Consider the following 24,894-nt stretch of genomic DNA (forward strand, 5'->3'; position numbering starts at 1 on the left):
TTGATGAACTATTTAGCTATCACTAGATTGACCTTGGGATCCTTTGGCATTTTAAAACATCAAATCACTTATAGCTGATTACTTTATGGTTTCTGCCTTATGTTTAGCGTTTTTTCAGGTCAAATAAAATTACATTAAAAATACCATTACAATTTGACGTTCATTTTGGAATCCAGTCATGGGCCAAATTGGACGTCTCAGTGAGCCAGTTTCAGCCCATAGCCCGCCATTTGACAATCCATGATATAAAATATTCCTATTTGTGTTTGGACTTGTGGCCTCATCATAAATGACCCTGATGAAGCGTCCTCCCAGCTCAGTCTGTGTGTAATTACCATTTGCTAACACAGGCAGCACCTGTATGAAGTGTATTCCCCCCTCTGTTGGCTGGGAGCAGCTTCTTTACATTTGCAGCTGCTCTGCCAAACTTACAGTCAGACAGAACGGGCAGCCGTCCAGGAAATCCCCAAGAACAAAAACAAATGAACTGACAGAAAAAAGTTAATGTTGTTGCAGAACAGGAGCATCAGCGGGTTTCTAGGCAGACTTGAGTTTTTGGCAAACACCACAGTTACTTATGTGTGTGCTCTGAATGTATTAGGAACATGCAGTAAATGTGTTTATTCTCACTGTCAAGAAGCTAAGAAACAGCAGCTTCAACAGGTCAGTCTGGATGAACAGCTTCTATTATACTAATGGCCTCAGTGAATGGTGGCCTCCTCATCTCTGTAATTAGGTTACACGACAGCTATGAGGTTTTTAGGAACAAGTCAGCCAATACAGAGTTCAGTATTTAGCTTCCTGCCAATACACATCATATGTTTCCTCTAGATAGGCTCACACATAGTGGTAGATAGACAGGACGTCCAAATTATGTGTCTTGGCCCCAGAATCAAAAGTATTATATTTAATTTCAGTGATTTAGACTCAAAACTCCTGCTTTCAAGTCAGACTAACGGTTGTTGCAGTCAGTTTGGTCCTCTTGGTTTGTCTATGCACCAGGAATGGACAGGAATGAAATACCCTTCCACTAGGTGGCAGCAGATGGCTATTAAAACTGGAGAGAGAGAGAGAGAGAGCCGCAGGGCCATTGAAGAAGATCTGTGTGTGTGTTTACTCAATTCCTTAAAGAATCAGTATGAGTGTAGTGTTCAACTAAACTGAGTAAGTACATTTTGAGTACGTAAATTGAAGCTAGAAAATTATTGCATTTTATTCATTTTTTTTTTCACTAGATGGATTTTTTTGTGGTTCACAAAAGGGTGACACTGAGTTTGACAAGACTTTCATAAACTGTACATATGTATTGTTCCGTAAATGTGTTTCTTACCACGGCGATACTTCCTTCACTGAATAGAAGTCCAGAAGTGATTTTTTAGAACATGACAGTGAGCTTAGTGAACCTCAGCACCAGATTTCTGTCTGACTGTGGAAAAGGAAACCTTCAGGGTGTAGTAGAGAAGGAGACTGTCCTGACATATCTGCAGGAGTGATGTGAAGCTGTCGTGTCAACAAGGAGCAGAAGGAAAACTCATACGAAACTTTTCAATGTCACGTTGGATCAATAACAAATACGGATGAAGGCTGTTTTAACGGCAAAGGAAGGAAGTTGTCAGTGCTCAGAATTATAGTGACAATCCTGATGGAGACTTTGATAAATGTCTGTGCCCTATTTCTGTCTTTCTTTGTTGAACGTTTATGAAAAACAGTAAAAGTCACTCCGACAATGAGACACACAAGTGAGAGAGTCAGTGAATGAGTAAGTTAGGAGATGTAGCTTTACTTTGTAGCTGTGTTTAGAATTGATTAAATAATTGCAGTATTAATTTCTTTGTTTTAGTTAAATGTGGTCTATAAAAGGCCTTTCCACCAGGATTCCAACCAATCACAATTTCAGTCCCACAGTCTCTGTACCTTTAAGGAATTTTACACCACACAACATTGTAGTATTTTACTAACTTCACGTTTAACTATAAAAATAAGACCAAAAGGATAATGATAACGTGTCTGTACTCTGATTACAGTCTGATTTCACTGCCTTCACTTCTACAACCAAACACGTGACTCAGAACAATGACAGCGTTCTCTCTGCCATCGGAGTGAACTACTCATTACCCTATCAGAGCCCTGTGTTTGTCACTGTGCGTAATGCTGCTGGTGTCCAAGGTCACAGCTAACACCCCCCACGCCCGTCTCCCCCTTGGTCTGTGGAATGGATGAGTCCAGATACGCTGGAGGACAGTCATTTGGCCCTGGCCCCACTTCATTTCTCTCTGCCCCTCAAACCCAACAGTAAGCTTTTCCTGACAATTACCTCCCCAACAAATGCTACAGCTCATGTATTTTTAATCTTTTGACAGATGCAATTATTCTTTACACACTGCGCTCATTAATCTTAATGCACCTTTTATTATTCACCGGGGGATTTTTTCCTCTATGATTTCATTTGAAGAGAGACGCTGTCTCTGTAAAGGTGTGAACATGTACAGGATGTCTGCAGTCTTTCATAAATGCTCTGAAACAGATGCCAGGAGCAGTTTTTGGTCACCGGTCAAGTTCACCAAAAGTGAATTTTGGATCTTTTACAGAATAATGTTATCAAGATGGGTTGCTGGACTATGGTTAAAAAAAAATCATTATCACTGTTTTTTTTTTGTTTTGGTATATGGAAATTGTTTGGAAGGTCTTGGCATGCAGAAGTTTGAGAGTCTTTGTTTTATCTAACTATTTATGTTAGATCTTTGGCAGATCAATTCAGATTTGCTTCCCATCACAAAAGTGGAACTGGAAGCTGGTGGACTCAAACCAGGAGCTTTCCAGACCCAAGTCTGCTTCCTTAACCACTAAGCCACCACTGCCCTGCTAATTATGGGTAAATAACTAAGGTGGATGTTAAAAAACAGGGGAGAACAAATACAATACAATCATACGGTAATTCCACATATCCATGAAATCCTCTCGCTGCTGCTCAGTGACAAACTAGAACACAACAGAAACAAAACTCAGAAACAGAAATAACTTCTTGATTGAAGTGATTGAAGTGTTTCCCTCTGTTTTTTCTTCTACTTTTTGCTTTTTATGAGGCCCCTAAGCCAACATGTCATTCCACTGGAGTGTTTCATTAGTGCTCTGTATTTTGATTTGCCTGTGACATCTCCCCATGCTGTGTGCTGTAATTCTTAACCCAGTGTGGGGCTTGAAGGAGGCCTGTTAACACTGTTTCACTAACAATGTTTATATCACCTCTGCATGGTTTTGATCAGTGCAGATAAACACATCCTGATCACTAAAAATGTTGGTTGAAAAAAAAAAAAAAAAACAGCATCAGACTGTGCCCAAAAATCATCCCCGTCTTTCCTTTATTTCTTTTTTCCTCCTCCTGTTCTTTTCCGCAGGAGTTCGAGGGAGTGTGAGTATGTGGGGTGTGTGTGTGAATTGGCATTTGAACCACTGAGTTTGTTGCCACCTCTGTGAGAGCAGCGAGGCCCTGTCGCCAGGGGCGTAGCCTGCAGTCTGATGCTCGGGGTGTTTGCTCTTCCTCGCCTCCTCTCAGTATAAACATACACACACATCCCACAGGATACACCTCCTTCTCCTTCTCTCCTTTAGAAGACGGCTCCTTTCATCTGAGCGTGGAGCTCACTCTGAGTTGAGATTCTGATCTGAACACCCCTCTAAGTGTGTGTGCCTGTGTGTGTTTGTGCCAGACCCTAGGCAAGTCTTAGGTTTGAGTCTATCTGTGTGTTAGTGACAATATTGTGGCAATAGTGCTTGCTAGTGGTGACCACAAGTACTGCAGAGCGCAGAACAGCCAGAGAGATGGGATGGGCATTTTAAAGAAAACAATAAAAGAGTTCAGTGACAGAAAGAGAGGACATGTGGGAGGCAGTTGAAGGACAGGAGATATGAGACGTGTCATGGAGTGACATGTGACGGAAAGGCAGTAGCTACATTAACAGCTTATATCCATAACTGAGGAGTGAGAGCTGATCTAATGTGAAATTGTGACAAATGAAGAGGCTGTGATTTTCAGTCAGGATGGACAGATCAGAGGAACAAGACAAGCAATCAAAGGACATTAATCTGCCAGGCCAGAGGAAAAGGTGAAGACCCCATAGAAGGTGGATGGATAGAGTGAGGAAGGACATAGAGATGGTTGTTGTCATAGTTAAGAGTGACAAGAGTAGGAATAAGATTTCAGACTTGGATAAAATACTCTCTTCTACTTGAAGTTTCCACACTGAAGTTTGACAATCATTTACTGGTCAAACATTTGTCAGGATGATCCATTCAAATCCCTGTTTCCTTGTTTTTTGTTTGTTTTTTTTTGTTTGTTTTTTTTGTTTTTTTGTTTTGCACCTGGTTGGAATTTTACAGTAAAGTTCTAACTAAGGACCCTCAACCTTGACCCCCTTTGCTGTAAGGAAACAGCATCCATTGCTTGTTCAGTGTGTGACAAATTCCATCACACTATAGTCAACAGTTGTCACTTGCTTTTCCATGTACATAGCGTGTTCTCAAATGTTCTGAGAGTCCTACCTCAGATGTTACCTTCTGCTTCAAGTTAATCAGAACAGGACATTCTGATCAACGTGATTCAGAGTCATTCAGAAACACGAAGAAAAGCTGTCCTTTATCAACCCAACACTTATTATAGATACATTACAGTGCAAACTGTAAGCAGTTCACAGTGGGGGGGGAGACTGTGAGCATTTTCTTCATTGTAGCAGAGCGGCTCAGTTCCTGCAAGTACAACGAGAGCCATGTGTGCAATCATGTGGTGGAAAATACGTTAGGAAATAGGAGGAGTACGGGAAAAAAAAAAGGTGATGGAAAATGAAAGCTCTCTGGGCGGGACAGGATTATGCACAAGTGATTAATAAGAGCAGTAATAAACAAAGGCCCAGGAGATGTTTGAGGTGCTTAATAATGCATTATGTTCATAAAAGAGCTGGGCCTCACCAACGGATCCCCGAGGAGTAGGAGACCCCAGAGGGACTGGAGGAGAATGTGCTCTTAGAGCGAGCAGCACCACAGCAGTGTGTTTCTCTGTGTGTACGTGTGTGTGTGTGTGTGTGTGTGTATGTGAAGGAATGTGGATATGACTGCAGATGAAATATATATTTTGGCGATTAAAATTGTTTTAAAAACATGGAGCAGTGAATTTGATGGTTTTCATTTGTCGTCTGAGGAGGTTATGGTTCATCTCCCACAGCAGGAGGATGACTGGTTTAGTCTCTATTTTTCATTTATGAGGTTTGCATGTTTTTCCAATGTATGCGTGGGCTTTCTCCAAATACTCTGGTTTCCTCACATTGTAGAAAAAAATGACACTGAGAAAACTGACCATGTCTGTCATTATAGTGCTGTATGGAGGAAAGATAACTAGTTGTTTTTTTGCTTTATTGTGAGCTAACCTAACTTGATGACATAAAATGAGCCATGGGGACTGATGCCCTTGTACTTGAGACCTAGTACTCTGTAATGGCTTTTCACTTCAACCAGCTGCTCACTCATCACTGGTTTTCAGCATGTCATTGCCCTCATTGGTAGTTTCTTAAGGAAGTTCAAGTATGTCCGGAACTTTGAGGTATTTTAATGTCAGAGACGATTCGAGGAGCAACGGCTACTGTAAGATTCGTTCTATCAGAATACGTGCAACTACTGTAGCGCTAAATATCGTTAAATATACTCCTCTCAGTTAAATGACACGGTGGAGACATAGGGCATTGACACCACATTGAGTTACTTTGTTGTTGATACTTGTTAAACCAACAGAGTGTGTGTTCATTTTTTTATTGGAACTGAAATATTGCTACACAGTTTAAGTCAGACTTTGCTAAGTGAGAAGCAGAAGACATTGGGTTTGTTTTTTTAATTGAAAAGTTCTATTGGTGTAAAAGCTCTGCTCACTTTCTGTTCGATTGGCTGTGCCATGAAGTAGAAAATAGTAGAATTTCTTATCGTTATTAATTCTTAATATTTAATTTTAATAAATGTATTTATCTTTGGTTTTATTGATAGCTTCTTTAATTCAACTATTGAAACTTAACATATCTTTAATTCCGACAAGTACACAAATGTAAAGTACGCATACTTGTGTTGTTGCTGTGGTCTGCCAGGGTCTGGGTCGCTGTCGCATCCAGACGGCACAAAGAAACATCTTCCAATCGCTTCAGTCTGCGATGCCTTTATTCCTTTTTTATTTCCCCATATATTCAGGTGCATTCAGCACAACTGTGTTTTCTGCAGCATCTCTCTTCATTTTAAATGCTGTATTTCTCTGTTTCCATTCTTTGTTCTAAGCTTTCAAACGTCTGTGTATTGATGTCATTCCTTCTCCGTCTGTCAAACAAAGACACGGCACAGCAATGAAAAAGAACAGGTTAAGATGTTTTTGTTTTGTTCTCCCACAACAGCCACAGCTTTTCTTACAATGTTTTTTTAAAATCCTTATTCCTCACGTCTTTTTTATTTTAGTACCTTTTCACTTTATCTGCTACATCAAGGTAAAGCAAGAGTTTGGTTTCACTCTGTGAATATCAGCTGCTCCAAACAGAGAAGTCATGTTTATGAATTTTTGGCAGGTGTCTGTGTTTCCTTTCCCTAATCCACACTTAGAGTTGACAGGCACAAGTAAGGAGGCTGTGATTTATCCAACATGCAAAACTTTATCACATCTTTGACATGTGATGGAGTTTATAGACAAGTTTGTTGCCTATAGTTTTAAACCTTTTATACATAAGAAACAAACTGGACATTTTTTAGTTTCTATATTCATCTCATTCTGGTTAAAGTCATGCAGTTGTGTCAATAATTTGTGACTGTAAAACCGATCAATTTTTATCAGACATATGAAGTTTAGAATTGTGTCCAGACAAAAAAAAAACTATCTTGTAGCAAAGAGGTCGACATTGACCAGCCATTATTGTCACTTTGCAGGTCATTCTTCAGCAATTTCCTCCCAGCGATTAATCCATCCAACTCTTTGAACACTCTGAGAAATGTTTACTTTGTTAGAATAAAAAGTAATGCTATATTTTGAAAACATTTCTCTATTGTGGAGGTTTATGTGCAGTTCTTTTGTTAACCAATCCTAACTAATATGTAACATATATAAAAACTTCAATTTCACAATAATATAATTTTCATATAACGACCTAATAGTAACAGAACATAAATCTTCTCACTGTCTTAGCCTTCAGTGTAACCAGTCCGTGCTGACTGCTACGTCCAGTTTCGTCAGTTTTTGTAGAGACGTCCTGTTTACTGCACAGATATAATCAGGTGTTCAGTTAATTTTACTTCATGTGAATAAGAAATAAAAGATTTTACCGCCTCATATTTTTGTTATTTATAATTTAAACTGCACAGTCCTACAATGTTTGGTACCAATGTATTGATGAGACTTTCTGTGAAGGTGACAGTAAAGTATTCGTTCAGCCTACTTTCTGTTCTTGTTTACAGTATTACATTAGTTTTACTGTTTGTTGCAGCAGCAGCGGAGCATGGTCTTTCTTCTGGTTTCTTCCCGACAAAATGATGACATTAAAAAAAAAAGAGCTTGGGCTTTTCACACCATCTTTAGTTTTTTTCAGTTGTGAAAATGTGTACGTTTTTAGTCTCTGATCTGTTTTGTTCTCTCTCTCTGTATTTTCAATTTAACCCTTTTATAAAATCAGATTAGAGTAAAGAAATAATGGTTGATACAGTGTTGACGTTGTTAAAAAACTTCCAGTGTGAGATGGCCTCAAAGGTTAAATTCAGTATTTGTTAACTGTCAAATTGAATAATCTTAGGCACTTTTATTTTTGTATAATTGTAACTTTGATCAGTCAGTGTTTTGGCCACAAGATATCAATTCCTTTTTGTGTGAAGGTGAGCATAAAGAGTTCTTATAGCCCAGTGTTGACTACTGTATTACAGCATTGTTACTGTTTGTTGCAGCAGCAGTGGCAGAGCTTGTTTATGGACCTTGAAGTCCACTCAGAGGGAAAAAAAGCAACAAGACTGTTTTGAATGAAAAGAAAAAACCTTGGAGCGCAGCCTTGTAAATTAATTTGTTCGTGTTGTATGATGGGAACACAGCTGGCCTCATTAACATGCGAACAACAAATAATTATAGCCTTTTTTCTCTCTCTTCAGCCAGCCAATGCTTGGCTAATGGGCTTGCTGGGTTAATTATGTCAGAGCGTAATTACACAGGGCCCAGGGAGACATAATGGCGCACCCTGCTGCGCCCACACCGCCTAATGATGGTGTATCGCTGACAGGGCCAAGACGGACCGCCCCGACACACCTGCTTGTCTTGGCGCACACTTACGTCGGTCCACCCCCACCTAGCTAAACACACAGACACATCCGAGACCACTGATGCTGCAGCGTCCTCCCCAGTGCCTCCACCCCCCCCTTCTCCGTCCTTACCCTCCTGAGCTGTCCTGCTTCTGTCTGCCTCACCCTCACTTCTCAAGTCTCACCCAGACGGTTTCCCTGATATTACAGAGAAACAGCCAACGCAGTGACCACCAGGAGGCAGCTACAGGGTGGCAGCCTCATTATCTCACATTCAAAGTGATGACACTCAGTATAAGTGCAGCTGGGACTCTGCAAAACAATTAAAAGTCAGGCTCAACTTTTATTAGCTATTAGCAAGTTAGAGTTCATCACAGGTCAGCGCTGGCTTTTGCACTACCCAACACTTAACACTTTTTTCTATATGCAAATTATAACTGACAGACTAGATTTGGGGGATTTGATTTTACTGATACCATCATGTTGTAGAATTTTTGTTGATTGTTGATTGTCTGATTAACCAAAAATTAATTTCAATTTCATGGTCTTTAATATATTTTCATGCCTTTTACTGTATATGTATAGTTTTGTTCACACCTACATTTTTCTCATTTAATGCTTCAATCGAACTGTTCACCTTTGGCTTCTAACTTATGGTGTGATATATCTTCGACTAATCTAGACCAAATATCATTAAAAAATCATATGACAATTAAAAGTAAGACAAATAATAATAATAATAATAATAATAATAATAATAATAATAATAATAATAATAATAATAATAATCCATCCATTTTCATCCGCTTATCCGTTACCGGGTTGCGTAGGCAGCAGTCTCCACCCAAATCACACTGCACCGTACCTAAACCTTGGTGGTGAGTCCACTGGAAGGAACCAACCGCCCTAACCGGGATTCGAACTTGCCCAGGAGGCGAACCCTGGGGTTCCACACCAATGACAGAGACATTGCCTTTCTATATATATATCTATAATAATAATAGCAAATGCAAAATATCTTATGTTCAAATATTAATTACTAGTTCCTCAGAAAAGTTAGCTAAAATGTTAGCCACAAAACTAAACTAACAGCTAAACTAAAATAGCAAGGTTAGCCTCAAAGCTAATTAGCCAAGAGATACCTACATGATGGGCCGTTTGCAGATAAATTATGTATATGAACATTTTAACCAAACTATTAATTGTTTCTATTAGTCTATAAATGTTTTTTTTAATGAATGATTGTTTAATTAATTCAGCTGAAAAAAAATTTTTTTTTTCAAATGAACCAAATGTAGGCTAATGTTTAGCTCAAGAATGTCTAAAGTCGGACTATTGGCACAAGTAGCTATTTTCTGGATGTAAATGTGACCAGGGGAAATTATTAATTAATTGTCCTGTGATTTATTAGCATAAAGAGCTGCTGTTGCCCAATCAGTTATCATGACCTCAGAGCAGACATCCAATCAACCATAAATGAGATAAGGGATGAATTAAAATGTGAAGAGTTGATTCGAAGCAGGAGCGATGTGACTCATGCTCCGTGCACGTACAGTGCTGCCTCGTCAGCTCACCTCATCTCTGCTTTCTTGATAACAAGACTGTGAGTGCTCAGGGTTAAAGGTTAATTCCTCGTCCATTCCAGATTCTTCTGTGCTGGATCTGCTGTTCCTTCTACGTGTTGGAAAAGAGAAAAGAAGAAGTGCACCATATTATCACATCAATTAGAAGCTGTGTTTTCTAAAGTTCTCAGCAGTCTCTGCCTCAGTGAGAGCGGATCCTCGGCCCTGGGAGAGCGTCCCCGCTGCTCCACTTTGATGGGGGTTAATTTTGCATCCAGTCCTAACTTATATCCCTTCACTTTAAATTTGACTTTCTTTTACTCCCCTGTCTCTGATTGATAATCCCGGCTTGTCCATGTGTGAGAGATCCCTTACTATAATCTCCCTACTTTGATCATTAAAAGTTGGAAGGATATATGGGAAAGAGGCTGATAAAGTGATTTCTGTGACAGTGGGTCGATGAAATAGCACTGCTTTAAGTCATCCTGTTTGTCTTAGAAGAGCTGTGCTCTTAATAGTGATGTCCCTCGTGACTGATGCAATATCTCCACACTTGGTGTAACAACCGTCCGGGCTGCGACTGTAAACGGGGCCTGGGAAAAATAGCTCAATCCATTAAATGGCCCAAAATGTTTTGTCTGATGAAAATGCAGATATGGCGAGTGAGTGCGCAACGTCGGCTCAGGATTACAGCAAATTGCACTTTGCAGAAGTTTTGAATCCAGTGGTTATTGTGAGGGAGAAGTCAATTTCTCAAAAAGGATGTTGTACTTTGTAAAAATGCAAAACGCAATAAACTAGAGTCTATATTTGTTAGAATTAAGAACACTGTAACATCCTTCACTCTTTTTGCTAATTAAGAAACTTATAAGAAATGTATTGCAACAAACTGAGATGTAATTGTAGGAGAGACGTGAGCAGTGTCACCTTCCTTCTTGCTTTAATTCTTTCACTTTGTTACCATTTTTGAACTAAGGAAACTGTTGTTAAAGTTATAGGTGAACTTTTTCCGCAGTAATAAAGCCTCGAGCTGCTGTGTCTGGTCGCTGTGGACTGATTTTCCCTTCATTTGTAGTCACATATTTTTATTTTTTATTGGTTTTTAATTTATTAGTAGGCAGGCCAGCACACATGCAAGGTCACACATTATGTTATGACATTGAGTTTGTGTGAAAAGTCACTGTCTTGACTTGAGGATGTGTTTTTATTATATTTTTCTGTGTATCTACTTTTATGGCGCCGACGCTCCCTCGGCCCATCTCATCCGACTTTACATTCTACTGGTGAAAGTTTTAACATCTGTGGTTCCAACTTCTTATAAAAAGCCACTTCAGTCAGTTGGTGCCTGCACTGAGGAAAGATCCAATTGGGTTCTAGACAAACACACACACACACACACACAAGTACAAGTCTTAAGATGAGTGGATGAAAGCTGCGGGAGAAAAGTTTGTGCAGCAAAGCAGCGATTTTCCTCCTCTTTTTGAGTTTGAATAGCTGTGTGTGTGTGTGTGTATGTGTATGCATATATATGTGTGGCTCTACATCTTACCTCCCTCCTCCTTGTCAAGGAGCTCCCCTGAGCCTCCCTCTCTGTGCTTTGGCACTAGAAGTCACCTCCTTTGGTGTTGAGCAGGCAGGTACACAACAGGAGCAGCTCTCTCTCTCTGAGCTGTTGAACTCTTCGGGAGGGGAAGAAAGGGAAGGGGAAGATTAAAAACAGCCCTGTGATGTGGAGTGCCGAGCCGCCTCCCGAGGATTCCTGGCATAATAATTTAAATGATCAAATGATACAGAGGAGACTTGTTAGCTGAGAAACAGCCTCCTAGTTGGCCCCATGGGCCCCGGTGCTGCCGCGCATGCATTGCAAAACAGCTCCTCTGTTGTGTTAAAGAATCCTGACTTTCTTCTTTTTTGCTCTCTTTTTTTCGTGAGAAGACTTTTTCTACTCTTTGCCTAGGTGTGTATACTTGGGAGTTGAGAATGCCTCACATGCTGGTTGCGGTCTTTTTCTCTTTCTTCGCATTCATCAGCACGTTAGCAGACTCATTAGATGTGATTTCTGTACATGTGAGGGGTCGCAACAGCACTTGTGTCAGTGGGTCCAGCCTGTGAACATTTCAAAGACACATCATTTGGGAAAAAGAAGTCTTAGAGTCACTCTTTGGAAACAAGTCTCGGTGGAATACAATCGTCTGCCTGTGTTGAAACTGCGGTGCAGAAAAGCTCTGTAAAGTGCTTCACAGGCAGCACACACACAGTCAAACAGCCATTTAGCTTTTTAAAAGTGTCTGGATGTCGTGCGGATCGCAGTAGTTTTTCTTTCTCTTTAGAGATTTGTTTGTCTTGTGTTTTTATTTTATACAGACCCAGCTCCTGTGCTGGAGGCCTCCCACACCCTGGAGGAAAGGCTGCAGCATCTTCACAGTTCAGCCCCAGAAGGTGAGGCCCTGGTACGAGAGATCAGCAGGCACTGGAAGAAACACCTGGAGTGCCTTGAAAAGACAGGTCAGGCTGACACTGTGCACCGTGGACACACACCCCACTGAAGTGCTCATGTTATTTTAATGCAGTGCTACTGGTGGTTCCTAAACCAGAGGAGCACTGGTTCCACCTTTAGGACTCTGACACTCGAACCAGGTGACTGGATTGAACTGCTTCTGTGATTCAAACCCTGAGGACCTGACTCTGACTTAGAACAATCTTGAGATTTCTTTTTCTTTTCTTGTTAACTTTCACTCACATTTCAAAACCAGAGACTGCAAATGTTTTTTTCTCATCAACTTGGACTTAAAAGACCAGACTCCATTTAAACTTCTTCTCAACAACTACGCTGGGACTAGACCATGAATGTCATTGATAATTTGAAGATTTTGCTACGATGTGAGTGAAACCTTTGGACTTGAGTAAGCTGAACTGGAACTTTTCTCTAGTGTCCTGGCATTTAACCCTGGGGGATAAATAAACCTTCGTCTCTGACTTGGACTCATTCGTGAAAAGCTGGGAACTTAACACTGCGTTCTAGTGTTCACGTACTATAATCCATGACTATAGTCACGTCCATGTACTAAAATTACATTTAGGAAAGGAAAGGTTGATCTTAAAGACTTGACGTGTCACAGCATGACTCAGAATCAGTTTGACCCTCTGCTGTCAATCATGTGGTCTTCAGTCCTGCTGTGTGATCTGGAGGAAGAGTTCTGTTGGACACCTTTTCAAAAAGTCTTTTCTTGTCCCACAGAGCCCACTGAGGAGGGCCCATCAGTGACCAGTAAAGACCCACGTTCCAGTTCTCCAGCCTCTGTAATGACACCCAACAGTACACCAACTCCTGGGGGCCCGGGATCCCCACAACCCAACTACCAGGAGCAAGCAGAGAACCGAGGGTGAGAACCAGTAACTGGGACTGGACTTTTCTGTTCAAATAGCAGCTGAGGTTTGCGTGTTGCATGTTGGACGTGTAAACGTCTCCTTCTTTTTCAGGGAGGAGGAGGAGAAGGGGGAGGGCACTGATGTGTGTTTGGACAGACTATCAGAGGCCGAGGAGAAGGTCAAGTTCCTTCATACCTGTGAGTGGTTTAAACACTGACACCAACTCTGTATCTCTGTTATATTTAAATGAAGTCCATTCAAATGCCTGGACATATGTACTTGTGATACGCTGCCCCCTGCTGTTACAGGACTGTGTTTAACTAAATATTGCAATGATTTTTTTAAAATGTTTTGACTTTTTTTTTCATGATAAAATTATTGTAATGTGCAGTGAACAGTCGATGAGAATATGCTTTGGGTTGGGTGATTCTGTTCTAAAGTTGATATTTCTCTTGTGCTCCAGCTTTGAACACTGCACAGACTGAGCTGCTGGACCTGCGATGTAAATACAACCAGGAGATGACCAATAAGTAAGAATCTATTTCTTCTTTCATAGTTTGTTCTGAGTTTAATCACCTTAAAAATAAATAAATAAATAATAAGAAAGAGAAGTAAATAGAAAATAAAATATTATATAATAGAAATCCCATTGTTATACATTGTTAGGACTGTATTGATGTCTGGCTATTTCCCTTTAAAAGCCTTGTCAACATCAGATAATGTAATTAAAAAACAAAATAGTCTCTGGTGAAACGCCTCTGTACTGGAAAGTTACTGCAGAGCTACTCCATACTGCTGCCTCTAGAACCTAGAACGTCCTGTCCTCCACCTCCACCTGTCCTACAACTCCACCTGTTTAATACCCAGGATGGGAATGTATGAGAATTTAATGATACTGTTAACATTATTAATATCAGTTATCCATTTGATTTTTTATTGAATCTTGTTGGGTACAGAAACTGCAACAGGGTTTGGAATTTGATTCAAACAAAATAAGAACCATGAAAAAAAAGACATTTCCTCTGCACAAAGGAGCATGTTTACATAAGATGCACCAGCAGCCCATTTTGCAAATACCTGTTTTTTTGAGTGTGTACGAGAGGAACCCAGAAATCTCCAACAACAATGTGTGTTCCTCATCTGCAGTTTTAAGGGCAGTGGTGGCACTGATCATGGCACCGTCCCCACTCACTGCTCCCTGGTCCTTAAAGCTGCCCACTGTTCACTTTGGTGATGGGTTAAAGGCAGAGGTCACATTTGGTTGTGTGTCACAATGACAAGGAGTTCACTTTCCTTTCCTAAATGTAATTTTAGTACATGGACGTGACTATAGTCATAGTTTATAGTATGTGAACACTAGAACGCAGTGTTGCATTATATTATATTTGGGTGAATACTTATATTTTCATGTGTTGTCATTGTCAAATCTCAGCATGTCTTTTCAAATGGCCTCCGTGTCTGCTTTTCAAAATGCAGCCACACTTCAAACTGCTTCTGTCTTGGTGTCAGAACGGGAATGTCCTGCAATGTCATCACACATGATTCCAAAAATCGAAGCCACTGACGACCAGTTCTTGGAGTTGGTATCACTGTTTCCAATCCCTAATTCAGATGTTGTTAATAGCACCCCCTGCTGGAGAGATGGAAAGGTGTGCTCTGTGTTTTCCAATCCTTACCCAAAATTCCTACACAAACTGATTGCAAGGCTGTTACATTAGCCCTGCGTCGAGCCTGTGTGTATTGTTGGTCTTGAAGTGGACCTTCCAGCTCCTCCTCCAGTGCTGCAGCTCCTTCTTGGATTTGCTCCTCTTAAGTCTCATCAGGTCAATGGTAGATCTGAGAAACGCCACAGTCAAGGCAGTTAGAAAGAGTGACTCAGTCTCTGATGCAGGTCGATGAGAGAGGTCTGTGTTTGCTTTCACTGGCAACTGGGCCTTGACAGCCCTCAAGAAGAATTGCTCCATTTAAAGATTGCTTCAGAAAACACTCTACCTTGTCCTAGTCTTTGAGCGCAATGTATCCACCATGTGCCTGAAATGAATCAGAGTTTGTATGAAGGATGTCGATAGACATTCAAAGCAAACACTATTTTGTTTGGGTTTTACTTCAGAGCACAGTCGCCCCCTGCTAATGGATTTTTCTCCCAGGCTTAATCCATGCTGCAATTGAACTGATGTTTCTGGACCCACTGCCATCTATTTTGTTGGGTGGGACACCTTTTCTATTTGGGCCTACGTCTCGCGTGAGGCAGCGGTGGCTGTGAAAGAGAGTTTCTGCTGCAGTGTGTCATTTAGCACGTGCATCATCCTGCTCTCATTGCTCACCTGGCTGACAGTAGCGTCACTGACCCCACAGCTCCAGCCTCAATTGTCCGTCCCCGACCCTGAGCCTCGCAGCGGCAGCTTCTCTCTATTACTCTCACTGACTGTTTCCTCAATGTTGATAAGAAAGACTATTTGTCTGCTTGGGCTTGAGTAGCTGAGCAGGTAATCAATACAAAACATTTTCCGTACCGCACAAGTTCATAAAACGTGGAGCTGACACCTGTTAGTGTTTGCTTGTCAGTGGGCGGCAAATTTCCTGCTCTTATTGATAGAACCAGGCCGTGAGTGAGACCCTCTGAAACCAGAGCTGCAGTGCACAGTACTAATGGTGAGGAGAATAATATATACGGGTATATGCAAAAAAAAAATGAATTGCCAAAAATGATTAAAAGTAGGTCCAAGAAATGTGTGAACATAAATAGTTATTATGAAATGATAAACTAAATTATGTTAAAAAAAAACGTGTTTGATGTGATGTCTTAATACACAACCTACCTATGAGTAAAAATATATATATATATAAATATTCTTAGCTCACAAACATGTAAATTAATCACAAAAACTCATGTGAGACTATAGGAGCAGTCAGGTAAAAACATATGAGTCATTTCAGCTCTGTTAAATACAAAATGTAAAAAATACTGTAGTATATTTGAGGCACATTTTGTCCCTTTGGTGCTGTGTCCTGAAAACATAAATATGCATATTCAAATAAATCACAGCTGCCTCATTAATTCATTCTGATCTACCTTTATTTTAAAAGTGCAGTCCCCAATGGCAAATGGAACTGAACTTCAGCAGTAACTGTAGTTAGTGCTTCACTGGTCATCAAATGATTGGCTGATTGACAGACGACCTCGAGTCTGGTTGTGACAGGCGATTGCCATCATGGTCCTGAATTGGAAACAAATGTGTGATGTAGTCTTGTCAAATTTTGGTCCAGCGTCTTAGTAAATCTATTGACGAGCTGATCATCTGAAGACATAGGTGGCTCCAACCATATGCTAGTTATGCAAGATGTTCCTCCTCTAACAGTTCTCACTATTTCATCTGGATTTGCCTGGAAGGACACAAATGCTGTTTTCACACTTGTTTTCAAACATGAATCCACTTTGTATTAGTCAATTCACTCCATTCCTGTTTTTGTTCACATTCAGAAGGGGATAGAGTATATGTTAACTGTTGTAAATTTTTAAATTGACACATAGACGTTGTCATGTGATCAACACAACAAGAATTAGCGAGCTATTTGAGGTTTTTGATCAGACATATGTAGAGTGAAAACCACATTGTTTTTTGGCTCCTGTATTAGTTCATTCTGGATCCAAACCAGAGGTGGAGGTGGACCCATCTAGATTGTGAATTAGTTAATGTGCATTAGTGGAGGAGTGAGTACGCATTACTTTTGACTATGAACACAAACATGGAGCAAAACTAGTGTCACTGCATTTCCCACTTTCCTAGTGGGAAAATCAGCAAAATCTTGATGAGATTTGTGACGTAGGATTAATTTTCTTGCCCAGGAACACATTGGCATGCAGACCGGAGTACACACATGTAACTTTTTCAAAATTGACCCAGTCCATGGACAATCATAGCTACAAGACGTCAGTCTTTTGTGAACCATGGATGAAGTGTTATGAATGGTTTCTATTTTTGGCTGAATGACGTGTGTGTCTGCATGTGTTCCAGGGAGACAGAGATTGACACCATTATGGCGAGTCTGGAGAAAGCCAACCAGGTGAGTACATTCAGTTTTGATTAGGTTGTAATCACTCCTGCAATCAAGGCCCGTCTTTAATTAGACCCTCTCCGTCCTGCACCCCTCCTTTCCCTGCCTCCTCTCCTTCCTTTCTCCCTTTTTCTCGCCCTTCCTTATCTGAGCGTGTGATAAGCAAGTATAAACCTGTTCTGACCCCCCCCCCCTTTACTTCCCCCTCCCCCTGGACAGTGGTCACACTAGAGCAGCAAGGCTCCACTCTGCTGAGAACACACTACAGAACTGGATTGATGCTCGGCCCAGAACTCTGAGGTTCTTAGTTACCTCATTGTCTTGATTGGTTCTTGTCCCAATGATACCTCTCTCCTCTCCTGCTCCCTTCTTCTCCCCATATCCTCTTCTTCTATCTGCTCTCCTGCTGCTGCTCTTTGCTAACGACTGCTCTTTGCTAACGACTACTAGATAAATGTCCTCAAAATGAATCATTAATTAGAGCCGGTGTGACAGAGCAGGTAAACAGTTTTTGGAATAAAGTGGGCCGAGGAAGCAGCACCCTCAGCAGAATAAACTGGTGACTGCTCTTGTCTGCTCACGCCCCTGCTCGGGTTTTTGGTGCTCAGCGCTAAAATTTTTTAGCAAGGGCGCCTTCTTTTGATTTATGTAGAGCATACGCCCTCACCTTGATCGTCTTGTTAGCCCGTTGATGTGCTTAGTGTTGGGGATTTTAAAGACTGTGATGCGATGTCTGTGCACAGAGAGCAGAACTGGCTCAGAAGGAGGTGGAGAGGCTAAAGGAGCAGTTAGCCAATGGTCAGAATGCCGCCACAGGCAACTCTCATCCAGCAGAGGGCACCAGCAGGGTAAGCTTGTAATGATGTTCATGAACACAGCAGTAAAAATCACTTTGAATAAACTATATTGCACAGAGAGAAAAATAGTTTTTGTACCAGGCCTTTGAAAGATCGTCATGAAATTTTGAGCAACACATCTACTGACCCATGGTTCTGTATGTGTTAACAGCAGGATGAGAGTTACTGACTGTCCTCTAACGTTGTCTCACCTCCTCACACTTTTTTTTTCTCACCCTGACAGGAGAAGAAGGAGAAGGGTGAGGTGTTGCCCTCACAGTTGGAGGCCGCCCTGCTGGCCAAGGACCGTGAAATCCTCCGTCTTCTAGAAAACATTCAGCGGCTGCAGTTCACACTGCAGGAGGTCCAGGAGACATCGTCCAATCAAATCCTGGAGCTGGAGCGCCAGTTGGCGTACAAGATCGCAGCGATCGAGGTGAGAAACTGTGACATGTGAGATGACAGGAGGTGCTGGAGAACTTTTCACACAGCTCTCAGAGGCTGTGACAGTTAACGCTCATTATTTCTGATTTATTTTCCATTTCAGAGATTAGAGGCTAAACTGCAATCCCAGATTGACTATGAAGAGATTAAAACTGAGCTCAGGTGATATTTTTGGTGCCAGCAAAATGTCATTTATAACAATGTGAAATAAAACTGTGTTGCATTGACTCTGCCTCTTCGTCTGTTACTGTTCACAGTACCCTTAAAGTAATGAAGATGGCTTCAGCTAATGGAGGCTCATCACAGGTATATATACGTTGTCCCAAAGGGGGTTAGAGGGTCAGGTTAACACCCTTAATTGTTAACTTGGTTGTGTTGATGTTATTTTTTGTAACTTGGAATCACTGGTCTCTCCTCCGTTTCTCCTAAATATTTTAAGTCCTTTAGAATGTTGTTGTTAATTTTCACTTTGGTGAAGACTGTTTTCTTACCAAATATTGCTTTGGGAAACACTGCTTGAGACAAATAACAGGTTTCATGCTGACGTTTTTTCATATATTCATAGATTTAGTTTTTATGTTTTTATTATTGTTTAAATAGAAAATACATTGTCTAATGATAGAAAGGAAAATAAAGGTGCTCTAAAATATACTAGTGAATATTTCCTTTGTGTGGAAAATTTCTCCATCATCTGAACCTGTGACTTACTGATGGTCATCTTTTGTGTTTGTGTAAAGGAGTCTGCCAAGGCTACAGAGACTCTCCTCCTGGATAAAGAGCCCTTTCTCCCGTCTCACAAATATCTGGTGGATAAGTCTCGACTTTTGCACAGCACTGGTAAAAAAAAAAAGAACAAACTCTTTTTTTTCTTTCTCCTACTCTAAGTCTAAATATAATGTTCTGGGAGTTTTAAGAGGTAGTGAGTTTTGTCAAATAGTCCGCTAATTGCCTGGTTTTTATTGGTCAGGCTCAATTGATTTCTGGACTCAGTGTTATTCAGACTTGAATCTCTGCATAAACTTAACTCACGAAGGTCCAGTGAAGGGCTGAGAATGAAACTGTATTTTTCTCTCACCAGACGACGACCAGTCTGATGATGCAGGAAGGGAGACTGGCAGACCACTCGGATCCCACTCGTCTTTCTCTCAGGTGGATGTCCGGGCATCACCCAGCCCAGGACCACCCACTCTGGATGGTTCGTCCTCCTCCAGCCATGACTTGGCTCGTCCATTCTCGGTGTCTCCGTGCTCCATGGAACGACAGTCAGCAGATCACGTCCTTCACAAGCAGCTTCTTTCCCCACACTTTAAAAAAGAAAGCCTTATGGCTTTTCCTACAGCCCTGTATGCAGCTAAAGTGGCTCTGATGTCAACCACTCATAGTTCTGTGGGAGCAGGCAGTGGTGACACCGGTTTACCCAGTGACCAGTCAGAGAGTGGCAGCTCCACAGCTGGAGACGAGGACCAGCTCGACACAGCAGAGATCGCCTTTCAGGTGAAGGAGCAGCTGCTGAAACATAACATTGGCCAGCGTGTGTTTGGTCACTATGTGCTGGGCCTGTCACAGGGATCAGTCAGTGAGATCTTAGCCAGACCAAAACCCTGGAGGAAGCTGACGGTAAAAGGAAAAGAGCCTTTTATCAAAATGAAGCAGTTCCTCTCTGACGAGCAGAACATTCTGGCCCTTAGGACCATCCAGGTCCGACAGAGAGGTTAGTGGAAGCAAACTCCTATTAAACAGTCACAGCTGTCACTCATACACAGCATCCAATGTTTTATTGTGTATTTTTGTAAATGGAACCATGAAATCCAGGACTGAAGTCTTCTCTTTTACAACTTATAGCTATAGCTATATGGTAGCATTAAACACAAAGCTAATTTTTGTCATTTACTAATATGTAGAGACAGTATTTTTTAGCTAGCCTTACCTAAGGATGGCTCGATCTGATACTCAGGAGGGGTGTTGGTCTGATATTTCAGGATTAGATATTGACAAAACTACACTATCGCCTCGGTAACTGCAGTCCACGGCTTGCTGGAGGAAAAAAGAAGGTATCGGATTGATACCTTCTTTTTTCCTACAATTTGCAGTATTGATATCCATCCTGACATCTCTAGTTTTAATCGTAGCTTATTTAAGTTAACTCCTTGACTTTTAGCTATTCATTTTATTTATATTTTGGTTAATGTTTACTATACTAACGTCAAGTAATACCAGACCTTATTTCTGTTTGACCATGAGCTCAGAACTATGGTCATGCAGGAGCTGAATTATTATAAGACACCTCTGTGAAGTGTTCCCCTAATATAATGAGTAAAGTTAATGAATGACTGGTTTATAATAATAGAACAGCTTCATCATAAAAATGTGTTTCCATTATCTTGTAGGTATTAATAAAAACACCAGGATTCCTCATCATAAACACAGTCGCTTTATCGTAGTACACCTTCATGCTGTTTTAGAAAATGAAGTCTTTGTTAAAAATAAATTCTTGTATTTATTTACGAAAAAAAAATCATGAGGTAATAAATATAAAAGACTACATTTATCCCCATGCACTGTGAGCCTGTTGATAACCTGACCTTACCAAAGTACTTTGTGAAGACTGTGGTTGTTTTCACCGAGCGTGTCCGAACATTGTACGTTTAAACCTCTTTAATCTACTCCACCCTCACTTCTGACTTGACTTCTTTACCGCTTCCTCTGCAATGTTACTCCAAAACTTTGTTTTCTCCCTAGATTCACAGCTTTTTGAAAGTTAAGCTTCCTGTATACTGCAACCTCAGACAGCACGCACTCAAAGGCAGCCATTGATCTACCAGTCAAAGCAAAGCCTTGGAAGTGCTCTCTGATCAACCATCCCACTCACCCTCCTCTTTTTTTCCTCCTCCTCCTCCTCCTCTGTATCTCTCCCTGTTACCCTCTGTGGCAGGGAGCATCACTCCACGCATCCGAACTCCTGAAACTGGGTCAGACGATGCCATCAGGAATATCCTGGAGCAGGCCAAGAAGGAGATCCAGTCCCAGAGAGGAGGTGAGGATAAGCTGCCAGTCATACAGTGAATATAAATACGTCACACACACAATCTGTACATTTTAATTTAACTCTGTAAGGAGGGAAATTGACTAAAATACAGGTTGTTACATACATCTACCACCACTAGTTTTTTTAGTCATTATTGTGCCAATTGTGATCTGTAGATTTAGGATCAAACACCTGTCATCTTATCACAACACAGGATGTTTACTCAATGTCCTTTGATGTTGTCCCTCCTGGGTAATACCTTAAAAAACAAGATCCCTCTGAGGAATTCTAAGATCTTTGGTGTTTCTGTAGGGTGCCACACTGAAAGCATGAAAAAATTCTAGTATAGAAGCAAAACATTTATTTTTGTGTATTTGTGACTTTATGTGATGGCAGAAGAAACAACGAAGAAAACTTTGTAGCATCGTAGCATTGATTATACCTTGAGAGCTTCAAGGTATAGAAGGGGTTTTGTTTGTTTTCAGTTGTAATGTTTAGAATAGTCTCTGAATAAAAAAAGAAAAGTTTCTACTAGTGAATATCTTGGTGTCTTTGACATTGAAAATCCTGGCTCCTGAAAGCTGGAGTTTGTCAACTTCTAATATCTCCTGTATGTCAACGCTAAAAGCCATATTGATTAATTTTTTTGGATAATTAAATACAATGTCGGCTTACTTTAATAAACTCTTTGATGTACTGCTCTAATGCATATTTTTAGGTGATGGCAAGTTGTCTCTGAGCAGCTCTTCAGGCAGAAGCAGTAATGGAGCTGGGGGCAGCTCAGATGAAACCATAAAGAACATTCTAGAACAGGCCAGGAGGGAGATGGAGGCCCAGCAGCACGCCCTGATGGAGATGGAAGCTTGTGGAAGAGCTTCCGCTGCCAGCTCAGGAGCGCAAGTGGAACGTCTCGGGCCTCCAGAGCGCACCAGGGGCCTGCCTTTACCCATCTCTATCAAGCAGGAGGAAGGGGGCTGTGTCACTGTGTGCATGGCCAACTCCATCAGCAGCCCTCAGACTCCACTCAGTGTGCTGTCACCTGCAGCCTTTGTCCAGAACATCATTCGTAAAGTCAAGTCAGAGATCGGTGAAGCTGGCACCTACTTTGATCAGCACTGGTCACAGGAGCGGGGCTCCATGGCCTTCAGTGCTGGAGGTAGTTCTCATCCCTTCACTTCTGTCTCCCCATCCTTGTCCTCCTCCTCTTCTGGGCCTCCTACTTTGTCACGGCCGTGGCCTCGTCTGGAGAACGGTGAGTGTCTCCCCAACAGTGAAGAGGCCTCTGCAGCAGATGATGAACTGGGCCTCAGCAGACCGGTGGAGGTGAAGGTGGAGTCAGACACTTCAGTAAGCGGCGAGTCTCCGGGTCCTGGTCCAGGACGTCTGTCCTACTACCCGGCATACATCCCACGTGCCCTTAAACCTACTGTACCACCACTGACCCCAGAACAGTATGAGATGTACATGTACAGAGAGGTGGACACCATTGAGCTGACCCGGCAGGTGAAGGAGAAGCTGGCCAAAAATGGCATCTGCCAAAGGATCTTTGGAGAAAAGGTCAGATGTTGCTCACGTGTCTTAAACCTAAATGTAGAAATGGCATTCATTATAGGTAAGGTCAGCACCTCCAATAAACAAGTTCAGGAACCACATCCACAGGCACAGCTTATTTACAACTCGTAAATGGTGTGATTCTGCCATCTAGTGGTTAGTTTTTAGAATTTGTATTAATTTTTATTTCAGTAGCAACACTATGTAAATAATCAATAGACACTCACTCCTTGTTTTGTTTTCTCCCAGGTCCTGGGTCTTTCTCAGGGCAGTGTAAGCGACATGTTATCTCGGCCCAAACCTTGGAGCAAACTGACCCAAAAAGGCAGGGAGCCCTTCATTCGCATGCAGCTGTGGTTACTGGACCAGCTGGGCCAGAGCCTCAACCCACCCCCGAGTCAGGGCCATGCTCAGGGTAATGTCCAGACACACATCTCACCAAACAGACAATCCTACACTATGTATTACAGTCAGGCTCATCAGAGGGAAATAAAACCAAAGTTGTAAAAGACCATAAAATGCTGTACATGTTTATATTTACAAGGTTTGTTTAGAATGTTTATGGCTTTTTTAATTATCTGATTTTTTTTTTAAATTCACAGTTAAGTGATGTTTTTTAACTATTATTGTTCTTAAAATAAACATTTTAAACAACTAAATATGATTACTGGAGGTAAAGGCCCAAAGTGAGTGACTCATCACCTTTTATAATTTCTTTCTTTTTCTTTTCTTTACCAGTAGACAAAAGCCCAGTGACGGCCCATTCTTCACCCTCTCCGCCACCTAGTCCAGCAGACAGTCATCCAAGTCCTCTGGTCGAACCTGTGGGTCTGTCCCTGGAGAGCAGCAAAGAGAACCAGCAGCCTGAGAGCCTGGGCCTGGGTCGGGGTCTGCACTCTCACCCAGACGGAGGAGGAAAATCCATCCCTGCACTCATGGCTTTATATCAGCCGAGAAACCCGCTGGGCATCCAGGAGCTGGTGGCCATGTCTCCAGAGCTGGACACTTATGCCATCACCAAGAAGGTGAAGGAGGTGCTAACAGACAACAACCTAGGTGAGAAGCATTAAACTGCACTACTGGTGTGATCTAAGAATACATTTTAGAAAACAAACCCTGACTGACATGGGGTTTTGTTTTTTCACAGGTCAGAGACTTTTCGGGGAAACCATCCTGGGTCTGACACAAGGTTCTGTATCAGACCTGCTCTCTAGACCCAAACCCTGGCACAAGCTCAGCCTAAAAGGCAGAGAACCATTTGTACGTATGCAGATGTGGCTCAGTGATTCTTACAATGTAGACAAGCTCAGAGTCATGAAGAAGATGGAGAAGAAAGGTTTGTATTTTAATGGTATTTAAAGCAAAAATAATAATTATCTTTTGACTCAAGTTTGAGTTGTTGGCGTTCTGTAATCCCTTTATACCAGATATTACTGTCTTCCCTCCAGCCTATCTGAAGAGGCGATACGGGCTGCTCAGCACCAGCTCGGACAGTGACTCACCCAGCACTCGATCTGAGTGTGTGAGTCCGAACTTGGTCTCTATCGACCTGTGTCCGTACGGCCAGGTGAAAAAGCCCAGGGTGGTGCTGGGAGCAGAGGAAAAGGAAGCACTGAGAAAGGCCTACCTGCTGGAGCCCTACCCTTCACAGAACACCATCGAGATGCTGGCCTCCCAACTCAACCTCAAAACCAATACGGTCATCAACTGGTTCCACAACTACAGGTCAGTCCATTAACTTTTATCTACTGTTTTTAAC

The 24,894-nt window shown here is 41.6% G+C and overlaps 1 protein-coding gene across 8 annotated transcripts in view; it reads left to right on the forward strand.

Moving 5' to 3' along the window:
- The window catches only part of cux2b (cut-like homeobox 2b), a 104,919-nt gene that overhangs the window by 74,440 nt on the left and 5,585 nt on the right, over positions 1-24,894 (forward strand). For 5 of the 8 annotated variants that reach the window (XM_017043048.2, XM_025053056.1, XM_025053055.1 and 2 more), the window contains 17 exons: positions 12,219-12,359; positions 13,093-13,237; positions 13,335-13,420; positions 13,687-13,753; positions 17,240-17,288; positions 18,023-18,127; positions 18,360-18,551; positions 18,663-18,721; positions 18,817-18,865; positions 19,297-19,396; positions 19,638-20,270; positions 21,492-21,593; positions 22,303-23,141; positions 23,385-23,550; positions 23,874-24,191; positions 24,283-24,471; positions 24,563-24,860. In XM_017043048.2, coding sequence (XP_016898537.1) covers positions 12,219-12,359; positions 13,093-13,237; positions 13,335-13,420; positions 13,687-13,753; positions 17,240-17,288; positions 18,023-18,127; positions 18,360-18,551; positions 18,663-18,721; positions 18,817-18,865; positions 19,297-19,396; positions 19,638-20,270; positions 21,492-21,593; positions 22,303-23,141; positions 23,385-23,550; positions 23,874-24,191; positions 24,283-24,471; positions 24,563-24,860 — 3,538 coding nt within the window. The remainder of the gene's footprint in view (positions 1-12,218; positions 12,360-13,092; positions 13,238-13,334; positions 13,421-13,686; positions 13,754-17,239; positions 17,289-18,022; positions 18,128-18,359; positions 18,552-18,662; positions 18,722-18,816; positions 18,866-19,296; positions 19,397-19,637; positions 20,271-21,491; positions 21,594-22,302; positions 23,142-23,384; positions 23,551-23,873; positions 24,192-24,282; positions 24,472-24,562; positions 24,861-24,894) is intronic. The other 3 variants (XM_017043050.2, XM_017043049.2, XM_017043051.2) reach the window with 3 other exon arrangements.

The sequence above is a fragment of the Cynoglossus semilaevis genome, chromosome Z, assembly GCF_000523025.1.
Source record: "Cynoglossus semilaevis isolate Cse_v1.0 chromosome Z, Cse_v1.0, whole genome shotgun sequence".
Classification (NCBI taxonomy): Eukaryota; Metazoa; Chordata; class Actinopteri; order Pleuronectiformes; family Cynoglossidae; genus Cynoglossus; species Cynoglossus semilaevis.